General features: G+C 41.4%; 1 protein-coding gene across 1 annotated transcript in view; it reads left to right on the top strand.

Annotated features, from left to right (window-relative positions):
* NME7 (NME/NM23 family member 7) overlaps positions 1–17,036 on the top strand; it is a 123,866-nt gene that overhangs the window by 82,667 nt on the left and 24,163 nt on the right. Inside the window, exon 11 of the mRNA XM_063126904.1 lies at positions 12,061–12,168. Within this exon, the coding sequence (XP_062982974.1) occupies positions 12,061–12,168 (108 nt within the window). The remainder of the gene's footprint in view (positions 1–12,060; positions 12,169–17,036) is intronic.

Below are 17,036 nucleotides of genomic sequence, written 5' to 3'. Positions count from 1 at the left end.
TACTCCCCACTCAGCCATGGGAACCCACTGGGTGACTTTGGGCCAGTCACAGACTCTCAGCCCAACCTACCTCACAGGGTTGTTGTTGTGAGGATAACATGGAGAGGCTGAGGATTATGTATGCCATCTTGGGTTCCTTGGAGGAAAAAAGGGACGATATAAATGAAAATAAAATAATGTTACTATCAAGCTTACCTTTGCAGAACTGGGACGAGATTCTCAGGATGTGGAATTCTACACCCAGTTCGACATTCCATACTTTTTCTGTTTAAAATTATTGTGGAATACACATAGCCCTATTGATAAGGCTCCCTCTTCCAGCTTTCCTGCAGGCTCACTTTGCTGGCATTGTTTATTTATTAGATTTATTAGATTGTTCCCACCTTTGGCTGCCATGTAATTATTTCTGGGCTTCCTACGGGCCTTGATAACAAGAAGGTCTGGCGACCTTTTGAGGGAAACCGGTGTTGGTACAAATCCTTTCATAAATTGTACTTTCCGCAGCCATACTGGTTCTTAGAAGTACTACTTCCAGTTCATAGTGACACACCAAATTATGAGCCAGGAAACTCCTCCAACTCATATATTACAATTACCAACTTGGTGTTGCCCAGATATGCTGGATCAGCGTTCCTCAACCTGATGCCCTCCAGATGTGTTGGACTGCAGCTCCCAACCTTGCTCATGCTGGCTGGAGATTATGGGAGATTATGTCCAACACATCTGAGGGCATCACGTTGGCCAAGGCTATTATACATGCTTGCTCATGGCTGCCTATCAGTTCAGAAGGGGCAAGAGAAGGAGCAACAGACAGAACTACTTTGAAACCCTGTGCTGACCAAACAACCAGTGGAATGAATTTATTTAATTACTAGTGGCTACTATATTTTACTCAGTTTTATGCTGTTGAGGCTTCCAAGAGTCTTAAGATTAAGTTCATTCTCCATTTACATTTGGGCACTTTCTATTGGATCTTCTTCAAAAGTGCACGCTATATCTGGCATTTTAGTTTAAGCTTGCTAGTGTTGAGTTTGATTGCATATTAGGGAGAACGTTGCTCTCTGTATAGGGCTGTGGTGTATATGACAGCAGCAATTGAATTACTGGATGAGGCAGACCTTGAAAAGGAAGTCAAGACAAAAAACAACAACCTCTTGTTGCTACAGTCATAAAGAAAAGAAAGAGTAGCATTTTGCATCAAATAAGGAAAATGTTGATGTCAGTATTTGTTTCTATATTTCCCTTCCTCTGGCACGACTTTTTAAAAACTTCTTAGTAGGTTTCAGAAATGTGTGAGCTGTAACGGATGTCAGAATGTCATTTAAAGAGGAATGATTCTGTTGGAGAAGTAAATGTAACCCAGAGACTACAACTTGGATAGGTACAGATGGCCATTGATCATGTAATAACTTATCATGGTGTTCATCCTACTGATCCTTCAGACTCTGCCGTTGTGATGAAAAGTATCTTACTACTTGCTAATTCCCTGGATTTCTGCTTAAAAGGGTAGATGCAATAAAATTCTCTGAATGCTCTCCCATTGGGAAATTTCAAACTTACCCCATCAGCCAGTTTCCAAGCTTTTTCTTTCTGCTAGTAATGTTGTAGTTTCTTCACATAATGGCTTTTTCATGCAATTATCTCCTCTCATGAAAATGAAGCAGTCAAGTTACTTTGTGTGGACTTCACCACTTCAGCAACAAATGGGTGAATTGCTACACAGATAAACTAAGATCCAGAATAGAATTAAAAACCAAACCATGAACGCTTCTGCCACGACACAGGCTCTGAACACCAGACCTTACCACTACCACCCCTTCTTATGGGGTGATACAGGCTCTGAACACCAGACCTGGTCGAGGCCACTCCCTGCTCAAGCCAAGCACCACCGCTTGATACACCTGAGGCAAGGGATAAAGCCCACCTTCCTCCAAACTATGTGGAGAAAGGGGTTTAAAATGGAGAATGGATTTTAATATATATATAATAATGCGCTGTGAGTTATATCTGCTTAGGTGAATGATTGTCAGAGTGGGTGCTGAATGATGTAAACTTAAGATGATAAATGCCAAACAGAGACGTGGGATTTTTGTGGTAGTTTTAAAACAAACAATCAAAATTTATTTTTAAAAGTTCATTAAGCTTTGTTTCTAATAACAACATTTAAAAACCTTTTTGAAACCATCCATACAATCCTGTCACCCTCACATTCGCGCTTTCCTTTCACTCACACAATCACTCTTGAACTTTCTTTATTATCAGTATTGAATTATATACTTCCACTACGTGCACACCACACTCTAAAGACACCACTCACTACACTGACTCTCAAATTTCCCCAGAAGTTAAGTACCATAAATACAGAGAGCACTACAGACTCTAAGAGTCCCTAACAAGTCTCCCTGGAAAGAACCGAACAAGAACAGAACCGAACAGAACAGAACCGAACTCACAATCCCCTCAGTCATTCCCTTATATATCACTCCCCCCCCTCCCAAGACATTCTAACTCCGCCCACTGAGGCCAACATTCTAAAAACCACAGACTTACAAACTGCAGGCATACCTTTGGGAATTGACTTGTGGGGTGTAACGCCACAGCTTCTCCAGACTCTTCCTATAATTCCTACTGTTCTGCAGCTGTTGTTTTCACCTAACATGCAAATAATGTTTGGATTTTAAACTTTTAGAAATGTGAGGAATTTTTTTCTTTTTAAAGCCGTAGACCGTTCTTACCCAATCTGGTGCCCTCGAGGTGTCTTTTACTACAGCTCCCAGCATCCCCAACCAGCATGGTTAATGAGCATGCTGGCTAGGGATGCTGGGGTTTGTAGTCCAACACATCTTGAGAGCACCAGGAGAGGGATTGCTCGAGGATAGATCTATTGGTGCAGAATTGTGTGAATCCAGACATTCCTTTATTAGTAAGGTAGATATTGTAAGAGGACTTTAAAAGGCAAATGTATGCACATATAATGTATTCTGTGCTAGAAGAAAAAAAACCCTTTAAAAACAACAGTACCTTTGCAATTGATGACAGCTGGAGCAGCTGTGATATGAGGGTTTTGCTCTCGATGACTTCTTTTTCATTGTCCTTCAAACCATTAATTAAATAAAGCCTGTTCTTTAAAATAAAACCCACCAAATGTGAAATGGGGGTGTTAAATGAATGTTCAGTAGATGAATAATTTAAGGTTTACTCATTGGTCTGTTTAGTGTGCTTGCTTCTCTTTCCTACTGCAAGACAACCTGAACAGAATTTTGATCAGTTTATTTCCTTGCAGTATCACAACGTCGTTTACTTACCAAATTTGGTTTGTTTGTTTAAGAATAAGCAAACAATATTAATTTTTCCCTTCTCTCACCACTTGGTTTCAGATGTACAGGAAAGAAAAGGGTGTTAGCGATATTTTGTTGTTGTTGTTCTTTTAAGATTAGGAAGAAACCAAATATGGGTTAAAAAGATGCACTTTCTCTCTCCTGCTATGTCACTGGGCTGTTTCCCAGTGTTTGCAGTGACCAACCAACATGCACAACCCATAGACTCCCTAATGGGTGTGCCTGGATGATACACACGTTCTCTGTATTCTCAAACATTCTTGTAAGCCTAAAATTTGATGTGTGAACTGGATCGCAGTACTTCGGAGTCCCATTTTCGGTATGCAGTGTTTGTGCTTCTCCACTTCCACTTCTCCAGCTCAGAGGGTACCAGCTCCATCATCTCAGAAATGTTATTTTGTTCAGTCTGGGATGGCTGGAAGAAGCAGAGAACTTTATTCCCTATTATTATTATTATTATTATTATTATTATTATTATTATTATTATTATTATTATTATTATTTTATATAGCACCATCAATGTACATGGTGCTGTACAGAGTAAAACAGTAAATAGCGACTCTTTGCATCCTTCAATTCTCTTCTGAAGCCTAATCCACCATCTCTCCCCGCCTCTCTGTCTGCTAATAGCTTTGCCTCTTTTTTCAATGCTAAAATCCAAACTATTCGCTCTGATCTGGCCAGCTCTGCTCCTCTTCCAGTTCCTGTTCTTCATCTGTCAGTTCCTCCTGCAAATTTCTCTACGTTTCCTTCGGTCTCAGCTGATGAACTGTCTACAATACTGCGCTCTTCGAAGCCTTCCACTTGTTCTCATGATCCGATCCCTTCTTAGGCTTCAGAAGAGAATTGAAGGACGCAAAGAGTCGCTGAGGATGCCTAGCATTTGACTGGATCAACGTTGAGTAGTACTGCTGTTTGGCCAGTGAAATGGCAGAAGAGAAAGAGGAGAGTACAAATTTGTAATGGACAAAGTCCGCCCAGTCCCTGGTCTTACGCCAAAGGCGTTCAGCTGCCTGGGAACAAGAGCGAAGGTAGCAGAGGAAAGAGGTGAGCCACGGTTGGGGTTGAGAAGGGCGAACTATCCGAGTTGTAGATGGAGCAAGATTATCAAGAATTGAAGATAAGGAGGAAACAGCTGAGTCCAAGGAGACAGCCGAAAAGACAGAAGGAAGAGAGGAGGCTAGAGACTGAGAAAAAGCCTCATAGTTGATAGAATACAAGTCACGACAAGAGCAAGAAGCCCTTGGATTTTCAGGGCTACGGGAGAATGAAAGGGGGAAACCTCTCCTTATGTGTAGCATAATCTTATATGTGTTTATTCAGTAGTAAGTCCAACCAAGTTCAGTGGGACTTCATTAATGGGCTTAAAATTACAAGCCGCAAAACAAGGGCTTGTTCTTCAGAATGAGATGCAATGAAAGTGAAGGGGGTGCTTTTATTCCACTTCTAATAGATGTACTAAACAGTTTTTTGGGGGTACTGTGGGGCTGCTAGTCATGGTGCTTATGTGTATATACCCATGGATCCAGTAGAGATTTGTACAATTCAAAGTGCAGCAAGCATTGAGAAGATCTGAGATAATGGAGCATAACAGACCCAGTTGGAATTCATCTGATCATTATGAGCTATGCTGGGTGGTGTTTTTACTTGTTCTTGCTAATGTAAAATGGCAGGCATCTCTAGCTCCCTATTTACAATGACTAGATAAACAGAATATAGGTGTTGGAATGGAATTAGTCACTCAGGTTTTTAATGTAAACATCAAATAACATTTTATTTGTTGATTTAGATTGATTATGAATATTAGTTTGCTTTTCTCCAGCCGGTGCTCTAAGAGCAGAATACAGAGGTAAAACAATGAAATGCAATAAAAAGCATAACAATAAAAAAGAAAGAAATACAGCGGCATTAAAATCTCAGATTAATATTGAGCCCAGCATACTAAAAGACCCAAAAGGTCTGGACAAATAAACTACTTTTCACAGGCACTGAAACACAAGTGGGAAAAGCATCGATGAACCTCCCTCAAGTGGGGCATCCCATTTGAAGAGGCCATATGTTAGGTCACCTTGTGTTTTCCTTCAGATGGTGGATGGGAGGAGTCAGAGCAGCACCTACGAAGCTAATCTTAAGGTCTGTGCATGTTCAGGCTGGAGAATGTGATCCTGTTAGGTATATTCATGAAGTATGTAATGTTGTAGAGTTGGAAAAGGTGCAGAAAAGGGCAGTGAAAATCACTGGAGGAAAGGTTACAATGTCTGGGACTGTTTAGCTTAGAAAAAGGGCGAGTAAGAGGAGACATGATAGAGATGTACAAAATTATGCTTGGTGTGGAGAATGTGGATAGGGGGAAAATTTTCTTCTTCTCTCATAATACTAGGATCTGGGATCGTTCCATGAAGCTGATTGGTGGGAGATTCACAACACATAATTAAAGTATGGAATTTGCTACCACAATATGTAGGGCCACCAGTTTGTGTGGTCTTAAAAGGAGATTAGACAAATTCATGGAGGATAAGCCTATCAATGACTACTAGTCCTGATGGCTATATGCTACCTCCAGTATCAGAGGCAGTATGCCTATCTATACCTGCTGGGAATCATGGGTGAGAGGGTGCTATTGTACTCATGTCCTGGTTGTGGGCTTCCCACAGGCAGCTTTTTAGCCACTGTGTGAATGCTGGACTAAATGGGCCCTTGGTCTGATCTTGCATGGTTCCTCTTACGTTCTTAGAAACACCAAGGGCCTCCCTCATGCATTTCTGTAACAGTGTGGGAGGCGTTGCTTCATTGTGGTTTCTTTCCATGCCACTTTGTTAATGTTTGGAAACACAGGTTCGCAGGGAAATGACTGAATGCCTGTGTTTTCCACCATTCATTATAGTGGGTGCTGGGTGGAATTGAGGGGATGCTCAGGCAGGTTTTTGTCACCCTAGCCAAAGAACATTCTCCCACACCCTCTTGTCATATGGTGGACAACAAAAAGCTAGCAGTGTGCAGTAGAGCATAGTTTAAAAGCCCACATATAACACACTCAATCCTATCTTCTTCCCCTGGTTACCTTTACTCCTTATCCTTCTCAGGAACTGTTTTGGCCTTTAATACCCATATATGGTTATTTAAATAGCCTTTTTTGTAAAATACCATGTTCAGTGTGTAAAGACATCCATGTTTCACCCATAAATCCTAACTTTCAACAATAAATTGTACTAGAAACCTACAGACACAGAGTTGGCTGTTTAATTCAAATCAGTATTCTAAATCAGCTCCCGTATCCCTCTAAATAGTCTCTCTGTTCTGCCCTTTTCCTCATGACCCATTTTGCTTTGCCTACCCATCTCTGTCTTTTGCCTACTTTGAATCTTTCCTTCTGTCACCTTAAATATGGACTTCCTGGCCTTTGATTCCCGACCTTCCCACAATCTCTAATTTTCAACTTGGTGTACAAAGCTACCCCTTTTTCTAGGGTTTATGTAATGTTTTAATCCAAGCCAACTGACACCTTCCCCTCCCCTTGCAAATACTGGGTTGAAGACTTCTGTCAGCTTCATTCCTTTGGCACTCGGAATCTGTGAACATTCTTTGTCATCAGGGCAGGTCATCCAGTCAGTGTTAAGAGGCATCACTGCCACAAGTGTAAAATAATATAGATGCTATGCAGCAAAATTTTAAGCCAAACACTACAAATCCTTGTAGGGGGCAATACAGATTTCCTCATTAATCAATGTCATCCGTTGTTTCCCCTAATTTTTTAAAACTAATATAACATGTTAATAGATTAGCTTATCTTTTTCATTAAATATATTCTTCTCAAGCACAATGTTTAATAGAATCAACTTAGCCATTCTGTCTTCTCCTCGGCAGGGTTTATCCACAAGATCAGTTTAGACAAGTAAATCCTAAACTCTTTAAGCATTCAGCCTGTACATTATAGACATAACCTTCCTTGCCTCCCTCCCCAAAAGGCCAAACGTTATAAACATCAGATGAAGGGAAGAGGACAGCACTTCTACCATGCGGTGCTCTGCACTATAATAATGAGGGCCAAAGCATGCATGGTTGCAAACACAGCTTCTACGTGGGCTAGTCCATTCAGTTCTAGCCTTAGCAGATCTATCTGGGCCATGATTGCTGATTGCTAGGCTTTCAAACTCCCTTCCAAGGGAAGCTCATCACATCCTCCTTAATGACCTTCAGGAAGTTGGCAAAGACCTTATTTTCTAGAAGGCATTTGGTTTGTAATCCTCTATTTTCAATCTGTCTCTTTTAAATTTTTTTTAATATTTTGATTGCAGAGTGCAACCCCTGGACGGGGTTGCACTCTCCCTAAAGGATCAGGTCCGTAGTTTGGGGGTGCTCTTCGATCCAGAACTGTCACTTGAGGCACAGGTGAACTCAGTGGCAAAGAGCACCTTTTATCAGCTTAGGCTGATATACCAACTGCGCCCTTATCTGGACAGTGATAGCCTAGCTACAGTTATCCATGCTCTGATAACCTCTCGTTTGGATTACTGCAATGCGTTATACGTGGGGCTGCCTTTGAAAACGGTCCGGAAGCTTCAGCTGGTACAAAACAGGGCAGCCCGTTTACTAACAGGGACTGGCTGGCGAGATCACATTACGCCAGTCCTTTTACAACTTCATTGGCTGCCAGTCCAGTTCCGGGCCCGATTCAAAGTGCTGGTATTGACATTTAAAGCCCTAAACGGTTTGGGGCCAGGTTATTTGAAGGAACGCCTCCTCCCATATGTACCTACCCGGACCTTAAGATCATCTACAGGGGCCCTTCTCCGTGAGCCCCTGCCAAAGGAAGTGAGGCAGGTGGCTACTAGGAGGAGGGCTTTCTCCGCTGTGGCACCCCGGTTGTGGAATGAGCTCCCCAGAGAGGTCCGCCTGGCGCCTACACTGTACTGCTTTCGTCGCCAGCTGAAGACCTTTTTATTCACTCAGTATTTTAACACTTAATTTTAACTTAAATTTAAATTATACTGTTTTAACTCTGTATTTTAACCTTATATCAATTTTGCTGCGTGGTTTTATCCTGGTTGTGCTTTTTATATTGTATTTTGTATTTGTATTTTTAACTTGTTGGTTGTTTTATGATGATTTTAATTTTTGTGAACCGCCCAGAGAGCTTCGGCTATTGGGCGGTATAAAAATGTAATAAATAAATAAATATAAATAAATAAATAAATTGCTGCTGCATTTTATTCTCTGCTGTTTTAGAGTTTTCGTGCTTTTGCTTTAAAATTGTAATTGCTATTTTCAATTGTAATGTGTGGGGTTTGTTGCTAGCTGCTTTGAACTCTTGGGAGACAAGGCAGGATAGAAATGTTCCAAATAAATTTTGCCTGTGGACGGGCCAACTTATGTGACAAGTGCGTACAGAACCTTAAATAGGGAACATGTCTCACCGGCACATAAAGCCAAACTCAAAACTCAGAGGTCCCCCCTTTTCTCCCTAGCTTTTCTGTTATCAACATCTTATCAGCATTCAATAAGAAAAACAGAAAAATGCTCACCTCGACCCTACCAGCATTTATTGCTCTTACTCTTGCTGTCTCTAGAGTGAGTAATCACACAATGAAATTATGTTTTAGAAGATTGCTACTAAATTCTAGTCAATTAAAGAGAAGAAACCAATCGGCAAAGGTGCTGGGATAGGAAAGCTATGCGTGTTTTGGTGGCAGTGGCCAAATCACTGGAAGAGGAATCAGTATGGCTGCATAATCACATGCATGCGCCCAAGCAATCGGGCACATCCCAAGTGCTGCTGACACTGCTATAGTGTTTCTTGCGAAGTTCAAAAACGAGGAGGTTGGCAGGTGCCAAACCCACAAGCAGTGCCCACATATTTCCCCCCTCCAAGGTAAGACTGTGTGTGTATGTGGGGCAGGGGGTGGGGAGCACGATGACATCCCTCAAACATAATTGGAGCAGGCAGACTCTGATGTTGCCTGTCTTCTTGCATTTGGTACTGAGTGGGAGAAAGCATCCTGTATTGCTGTCACATACATCAGTTGCTGTTACTTGTACTGAAAAGGCAAACATTGGTTCATTTTGCCACCCCCATCTGAGTTGCATTCGGTTGGTTTCCATCACATCAAATAACCGTTCAATTACTTGTTGCAGCCTTCTTCTTTTTTTTTAAAAAAAATCCTTTTCATTCTGTATGGAGCTTGCGCTTATCTGATACATTTTTTAAAAAAAAACCAACAGACTTGTAGGTGTAGTTTTGTCTGCTGCTGCCACAGGCATGCAATTTAATTAGTAACTAGCCATCATTTACCTGCTGTTTTAAAGACTTACATCGATTAACAGGTGTGGGTTTTTTTTAAAGGCAGCATGAATCTGCAGCACAGCAGCCTGTTTTGTATGACTCTAAAAACACAAAATGAGGAGGGAATAGTTCGACTCAATTGTAGTGGTGCAGTGGTAAATTCTGAAATGTAGTCACTCATGATAGACCTCATAACCAAGCCGCCGAAGAGAGTCCCAAAATTTAAGCAGCTGTGTTGATCCATATAAACAAACCAGTTCATAGCCATTTTCATCTCTACCCAGAACAGGGCTTTTGTAAATCTAACGGTTTTTAATTGCCTGTTTAAGACCAAGCCTCCCCAAAACTATACTGTTAGTTTTACTCTACCCTGTGCCTGTTTGGTGCATTCTCTTCCCCTCCTTATTGTTTTATTATGATTTTATTAGAATGTAAGTCTATGCGGCAGGGTCTTGCTATTTTATTGTTTTACTCTGTACAGCACCATGTACATTGATGGCGCTATATAAGTAAATAATAATAAAATAATAATAATAATAAAACACTTTGCCTTATAAAAGGGAATAATGTTGCTGGGAAAATTAATTCCCACCCAACTCCCGCAGCTGTTGTGAGGTTTGCAGCTAAGCTCAGAGGGAACAGGGAAGTCTTTGGCTAGTAGGGTGGCAGATGGCATCAGCATCCCTGCTAATAAAAAAAATGCTGGTGCTGCATCCTTGTGCGCCTTGGATCCACGACCTTGCTGCTCAGTTATTTATTATTTCAAATCATTGCTGTTCCACTCCCAAAGACTTCCAGAGTGGCTTACAAGAATCAATAAGCAGACCGTCCCTGCCCTCAGGTTCACAATCCTAAAAAGACAGGAGACACAAGGAAAGGCATTGGGAGGGAGGTGGAGAAAACAGCAACATGATACTGATGCTTGATGCAGTTGCCCACAAGCTTTGCACTGCACCAATTTCCCTGCTGGCCTGGTCTATTATTTCCTGGCTTTTCCTCTTTTTCTTCCTTCTCTTCTGCAGTTATTCTTAAGAGTAAAACCTTAATTTGTTTCTTTTCCATGTGCCCAGGGTTAGATGTTCCTCAGACACCCTTCTGGTGGCAGCTGGAGGAGGAACGGACCACCACTGGGAGCGAGATGGTGGTGGCAGCTCATAAAGCTGTTTTTGCTTCCTCAATAGTGTCGTGCTTATGCTCCAGGCTCAAGTGCTGGCTTGGAGGCAGAGTTGAACGTGGTTTGAGAGAGGCGTTGCTTTCCTTTCAGCATATATGCCAGATTCCAGCTGGACATCAGGAAAAACTTCCTGACTGTTAGAGCAGTACGACAATGGAATCAGTTACCTAGGGAGGTTGTGGGCTCTCCCACACTGAAGGCCTTCAAGAGGCAGCTGGACAAGCATCTGTCAGGGATGCTTTAGGGTGGATTCCTGCATTGAGCGGGGGGTTGGACTCGATGGCCTTGTAGGCCCCTTCCAACTCTGCTATTCTATGATTCTATGATTTCTTTTATTCCCCTCTCTCTTCTAGCTAAAACAGATACTACATGTTTTTGAATCAACACAAAACCTATTTATTGGAGGTAAAAGTGGAAGGTAAAAGTACAGGGCGTGAACAGCAAATAATCTGTCATGTCTCCAGCCTTATACCCATGGAAGAAAATAATTTATTTGGGAATACTGAAAATCTTACTTTCAGAATTCAGGGAAACAGAATTTCCTGTTGGGTTTTATGAGAGTTTAGATTTTAGGCCAAGGGCGAGAAATTTGTGGCCCTCCAAATATTGTTGGACTCCAACCCATCAACTCCAACAAGCATGTCTAATGGTCAGGGATGATAGGAGCTGTATTCCAGAGACTTCTGGAGAGGTTCAGATTCCCCACCTTAGACCATTTTCCTAGACCATACATCCAGGAAAAGTTATCAAAATTTGCCATAAGAACAATTCCAAAATCCATATAGGGGCAATTCCATTTTTAGGCCAACTAAAATGTCACGAAAACAGCAAGCATTCAAATATATCCGTTAATGTTGACATTTATGAATATGGATATCAGACATTTGCAAGCAGTGCTCTGCTATCTAGAAGGAACATCCTCCTTTGTGTAGCTGGGGAGGCAGAAAATATGGCATCTTTTAAACGCCTCCTGAAAACATACTTGTTCACCCAGGCGTTCCCTGGGCTGTAAGTAATTAATTATGCCTCTCTATTTTACTGCTCCTTGATTTTTTTTTCTGTAGTTGGAAGTGTTTTTTAATCCTGTGTTTTAATGCTGTATTTTAATTTTGTGTTTTTAATATTGTATTTTAATATTGTGAACTGCTGAGATATTTTATTATATTCAGTGGTATATAAATGTCGCAAATAAATTAATAAAGCAGGAGTTAGCTCGTTTATTTTTGGTTAAAAATCTTTACAACAAGCCATATTTTTATATTCTGCAGGAAATTTCCCGTTATCTCCGTCCTGGCACACTCCGTGCTGTCTATGGTAAAAACAAGATCCAGAATGCTGTTCACTGCACAGATCTTCCAGAGGATGGTCTTTTGGAGGTAGAGTTGGGTGATGCATCTTGATATTAAAAGATTTTTTTATTTTAAATTGAAGGGTGCAGACATTTATTTTGAGCTATTTAGTGCCATTCTAAGCATAATCAAAATGTTAAGCTCCTTTTTCTAAAGTGTATGTGATCAGTTGCCTGAGCAGGACAGAGCATTCTAGTAGAAATTAACACCTTGTGCATTTACGTGTACAATTTTTGTTGTAGTTCCCCCCCCCCCCCAGGTATTCTTTTGACAAGTGAGGCAAATTGAAAATTCTGAATATTAGCAATAGCTGAATATATTCTCTTGTGAAGTTTTTGAAGGCTTAAATTTTGTAAGCCTCTCTGATAATGTTACCGAAGGTAACGTTATATCAAGCCCCCAAATAAGTAAATAAATAAAAATTAATAAAGTACCAGATTGTTACATAATATGAACTAGAGCTTACAAGTAAATTAGTCTTGGCTAACGTCATTTGGACTGATTTCATATTATTCTTGTGAGTGTTTGGTTGGCCACATTTTCTCCCTGTGCACGTAGCAATTGGGTTGTGTGGCCGGTTCATCCCAAGCACGACTCACAATTAACTGCGTTACTGTGAACCTTTCTAACGTGGGTAAAGTGGCAGTGCTTTGTCAGTCACAAACAGTCTGGGCCTTCGTTTTGCATTCCTTTTTAATAATGTAGGCGTTATGCGTTGTTGCCTTTCTGTGATCCACTCACCCATACATGCAGCTTTAATGCCAGCAAAGTGTTTTATGCATTGGCTACTTCTCATCAGGCGATTGGACCTTATCCAGCACTGGCAATGGATTCCTCATCAGTGTCGTATTAATAGTGTAATGAAACACTGAATACTGTCTTTGGATTCCTTGGCAAACAGAATTTATTACTTGAGAACCACTGCTGGAATGCACATTCAGTGCTTTCCTCCTACCTGTGGCTTCAGGCAACATAGTAAATATCACTGCTACATTGTTTGTGAGCAGTTACAGACAGTTCTATCTAAGCAAAATTGTTGTCATTCTGGACTTTGGCCATAAAACGTTCTTGCTGCTTCTACACAAGCAAAAATGGGTTGGCACTTGTCTTGGGGAGGAAAGCAGAAGTCCCACATCTCCCCCCCCCCCCACATCCTCCTTGTCCCAGTAATGTTCCACAAAGTGCTGTGACCACTCTAGTAATGTCTAGTGCTGCATTATGAGATAATCTCTCCACTGGGAATTCCCCCCTTCCCCCCTCCTACATGACAGTCAATGAAGTGGAGTGTGGACATGAAAGCTCATGTCGCCATGATGTCACATCACAGGTTTATAAACTAGACATGGACCCTGTAAGCAGCTTAAGCATTTTGAGCTAAACGTTATGGCTTAGTATATTGTGTGAACCATGACTTAGTGTATCATGTGAACCGTTCTTAACCCTGGTGGCTACATAATCACAGTTTAAACATGCTGACTAAGCATTAGCTGCAAAAGAGTTAGTGTCTAACCATGGTTTAGTGTGTCATCTGAACAGGCCCTTTATTAGGAGAAAATAGTTCCCATAATATTTAGCTTGGATGTTTCTAAGGTTATTGCTTTCCTGCTCATTTCTTTTATCAGGCAAAATGAACTCTCATGAGTATTGTTTAAACTAGTGGTGAACTTGATTAAATACACACACATCTGAAATAAGAGACTCTAGAGGAGTTAGTAGTCCCAGTACGTATAGAAGCTGGGACATATAGCAGCTAATATAATTAACTCTAGCAGTCTTTGAGAATAACTGCGTAGTATAGTTCTAGTCGTGCTTTTTTGAAAGTTAGAACATATTTCTATGTCAATAATTCCTATAATCTGTGGTAACTGGTGATCCAGCCCAGGCCCTAATTTCAGCATGGGACATTGAGATGCAGAGGGCCATTGACTTGATTGCACCTGAGTGCCCTCTTTGACATTTTAGAGCCCGCTCTGCTCCTTGATATATTGGAGAGCTGAAGTGAAGATGACTGAGCACATGCTAGAGCCCATAGTCGTGCCTATTGTGCAGTGGTTCAGGCAGCAAAGAAGGCTTCCTTTGCTGCTTCCTTTGCATCCTTGAATAACTGTGTTCAGCTGAGCTGTTTTGGGTGGCCTGGGGGTTGTCAACATTCTCTCCCGTGAATGGAGTCCTGGTTCTTTCAAGAACCTGCTGTGACCATTTTGCACTTTGAGAACAACATCACTTGTCTCCACAGAGAATGTGTCACTTTTGTTAGTACAGTTCCCATCGAAGTATCTGACGCCACCATCTGCACGGTTTTATGGGATCAGTCTCATTTGCTGCAGCCTGATGATGTGGACAAGGTGCTTGCAGCACAGCAGTGCAACCGACCGCATACCCTCTTGATCCTTGTTTTTCTAGCCGTGGAGGTATAGCCAGATGAGTCTAGGGAGTGGTAATTGCATCTTTGCATAATGGGGTGGCTCCTGCTGTCCTGAAGGAGACAGTAGTGTGGCTACTATCCTTCAATATCTGAGGCTGGGGCATTGCACTTCCACTACTAGAACACAGAACTGCACGGGTTTAATGATCTGGAAAGACCCTTGGATGATGGAACAGAAGGGGGGGAAAGGTAGTCTCACCTGGGAATGGTAACACTTTGGGCCATCTGCCATTTTGTTTCCATGTAGAATGTGCTCCCAGAGAATAAGCAATACAGCTTCAGTAAGCCATGGCAATTTATCGAACCAGCTCCTGCACAGTCTCAGTCATTCTGAGACTGCACTGCTTCAGAATGCAGCTAGTTAAATAAACGCATTGTTAAATGCTCGCCAGTAACTAAAAACTCCTTGTCCATCAAAAACTAGCAAGTTGGGAAGAAGGGTTCTAGCCTGACTTCTCCTTGACATGAGTTCTCTGTGTATAGAACGTTTTCTTTTACTTAGACGAGTAGTCAAGTGTGCCGTGCTCCTGTCTGCAATCTGAAGTGTACAGTTCAGAGGCTGATAGCTCATTTTTGTTTTAAATTGAACTCTTATGCTTGTATAGAAGGGAGCCTGCTTCCTTTTACTACACATATTTTAAATGTTCGTGGTTTCACTCTTTGTAGTTTGACCCTGAACTGCTGGTGTCTCCCTGCTTCTGAAAATGGTTTCAGTAAGCACAGTGAAGTTAATAAATAACCTTCACATGACTGATTGAGTCAGGAAAGAGGAATTCAAAATGCCCTTGGTCATCAAATGAAGAAGCCCATTTCCATTCATAAAAGTTGAAGTGCTGTTTTATTTCTGTTGTATTAGTGAAATCACACTAAAGTACTATTACACCTGTTGCAAAGTTCTCTTCAGCTTACTGAATCAAGGGCTGTAATGATTACATATTATAGTATGTTGGTGGCTGTGATAAGTTTTGAGTCACTCTCCTCTGTGATTTTTTAAAGGCACTTAATTGAACTTTGAGCTCAATGTCATCTCAATTGCAATTCAAAATGTACAATCAATGAAGTACATTTCAAATAGAATAAGAACTGATTTTGAAAAATGAGAATACTTAAAAGGGTACTAATATTAAGATCATGGCACCTATGATAAATAATATTATTGCATGCATACTTTTAAAGAGCTATCTGCATATTAAAATAATACTGGGCAATACAAATGCTACCTTCATATAGTCCCTTTTCTACCATTGAAATAAATAAATAAAGAAAGAGAATTATACCAGTTCTATTTCTGTGTATATGATATAACTAAATCCCTTAAGCTATTTGTTTTAATAATGTTCTTTTAGATTATGAGTATATTGTGACAGCTAAGCAGTTGCCCTCTTGATAACCCAAATGCCCAATGTAATCAATTGTAAAAGGGGACACTGGGAGAGCATGCCCACAAAGTTTGTCTGCCCAGGTGGTGGGATAAAGATGGTGATAATGATAACCAGTGCAAGTTCCGTAAGCATCCACAACCCACTCTTTGGTATGTCCACCAAAATGCACTCCCACCAACCCTCTGCATATCTACTCAGAAGTAAGGAGGGCTGGATTACTCAGGAGTAAGCATGGGCAGCAATTCAGCAAGTAAGCATGGACTGCAATTCAGCAATTTACATGTAATATGATAATGATAATTCACACAGCCACACAAAAGCACACTAAAAAGATGGTAGGACCTGTTCTTCTCCACGCAAGCACCATCTCCTCCTCCTCAAAACAAATGAGCCGGATAGACAAAGGAGGCACCCAGCATGGACGCCCACTCTTGCAGTAAAAATCCAGATGCTGTACAAGTGTGGGAAAGCCATAATAAGTACATGTTTGGCCATAAGGCAGAGCATTCCTCGTGGACTCCCTGCTTCACTGTCTCAGCTAGCTGTATGGGAACGTGCTGAGCTCCCAGTGTGCATGCTCTGTTCTAGCCAGAGAAGCCACGGAGCTTCCAGGAACAACACACAGAGCAGCCTAGGCAAGCGCAGCAGCAAGGGGTGCCGCGCTTGCTAAAGAGCAAAGCAAATTGCTTTGGAGAGAGGTGGGGGAAAGGGGAGAAAGCAGGGGCTTGCTGTGGGTCCACTGCCCGTGCACTAGCACCATGTCACGTGGGATTAAAATAATCTGGCCAGTTTCATAGGTTGAGTGATGGCAATTGGGTGCCTTTGGCAAGGCTATTCATGTAGATTTCCCCCTTCCTACCTGCTCCAAACAGCTGCTCTGTGGAGAAACTTTTTCCAAGTTCAGCAATTGTCAGCATTGTTACAATCAGCATTGTTACAATCAGCACATGCCACAAGCGTATGTAGAATGAAGGGAGAAGTTTGCTATCATTGAAATGAGCTAGCACTTAAAACTGTTGCTATGTTGGCTCTGCTGTTGTGACCCAGAACCTATGTGGTTATTTGCATGAGGAGGTGATAGGAGAGAG

Source organism: Elgaria multicarinata, chromosome 5, assembly GCF_023053635.1.
Source record: "Elgaria multicarinata webbii isolate HBS135686 ecotype San Diego chromosome 5, rElgMul1.1.pri, whole genome shotgun sequence".
NCBI lineage: Eukaryota > Metazoa > Chordata > Lepidosauria > Squamata > Anguidae > Elgaria > Elgaria multicarinata.
Note: the sequence above shows the minus strand (reverse complement) of the source record. Positions and strands in the feature narration are given on the sequence as shown.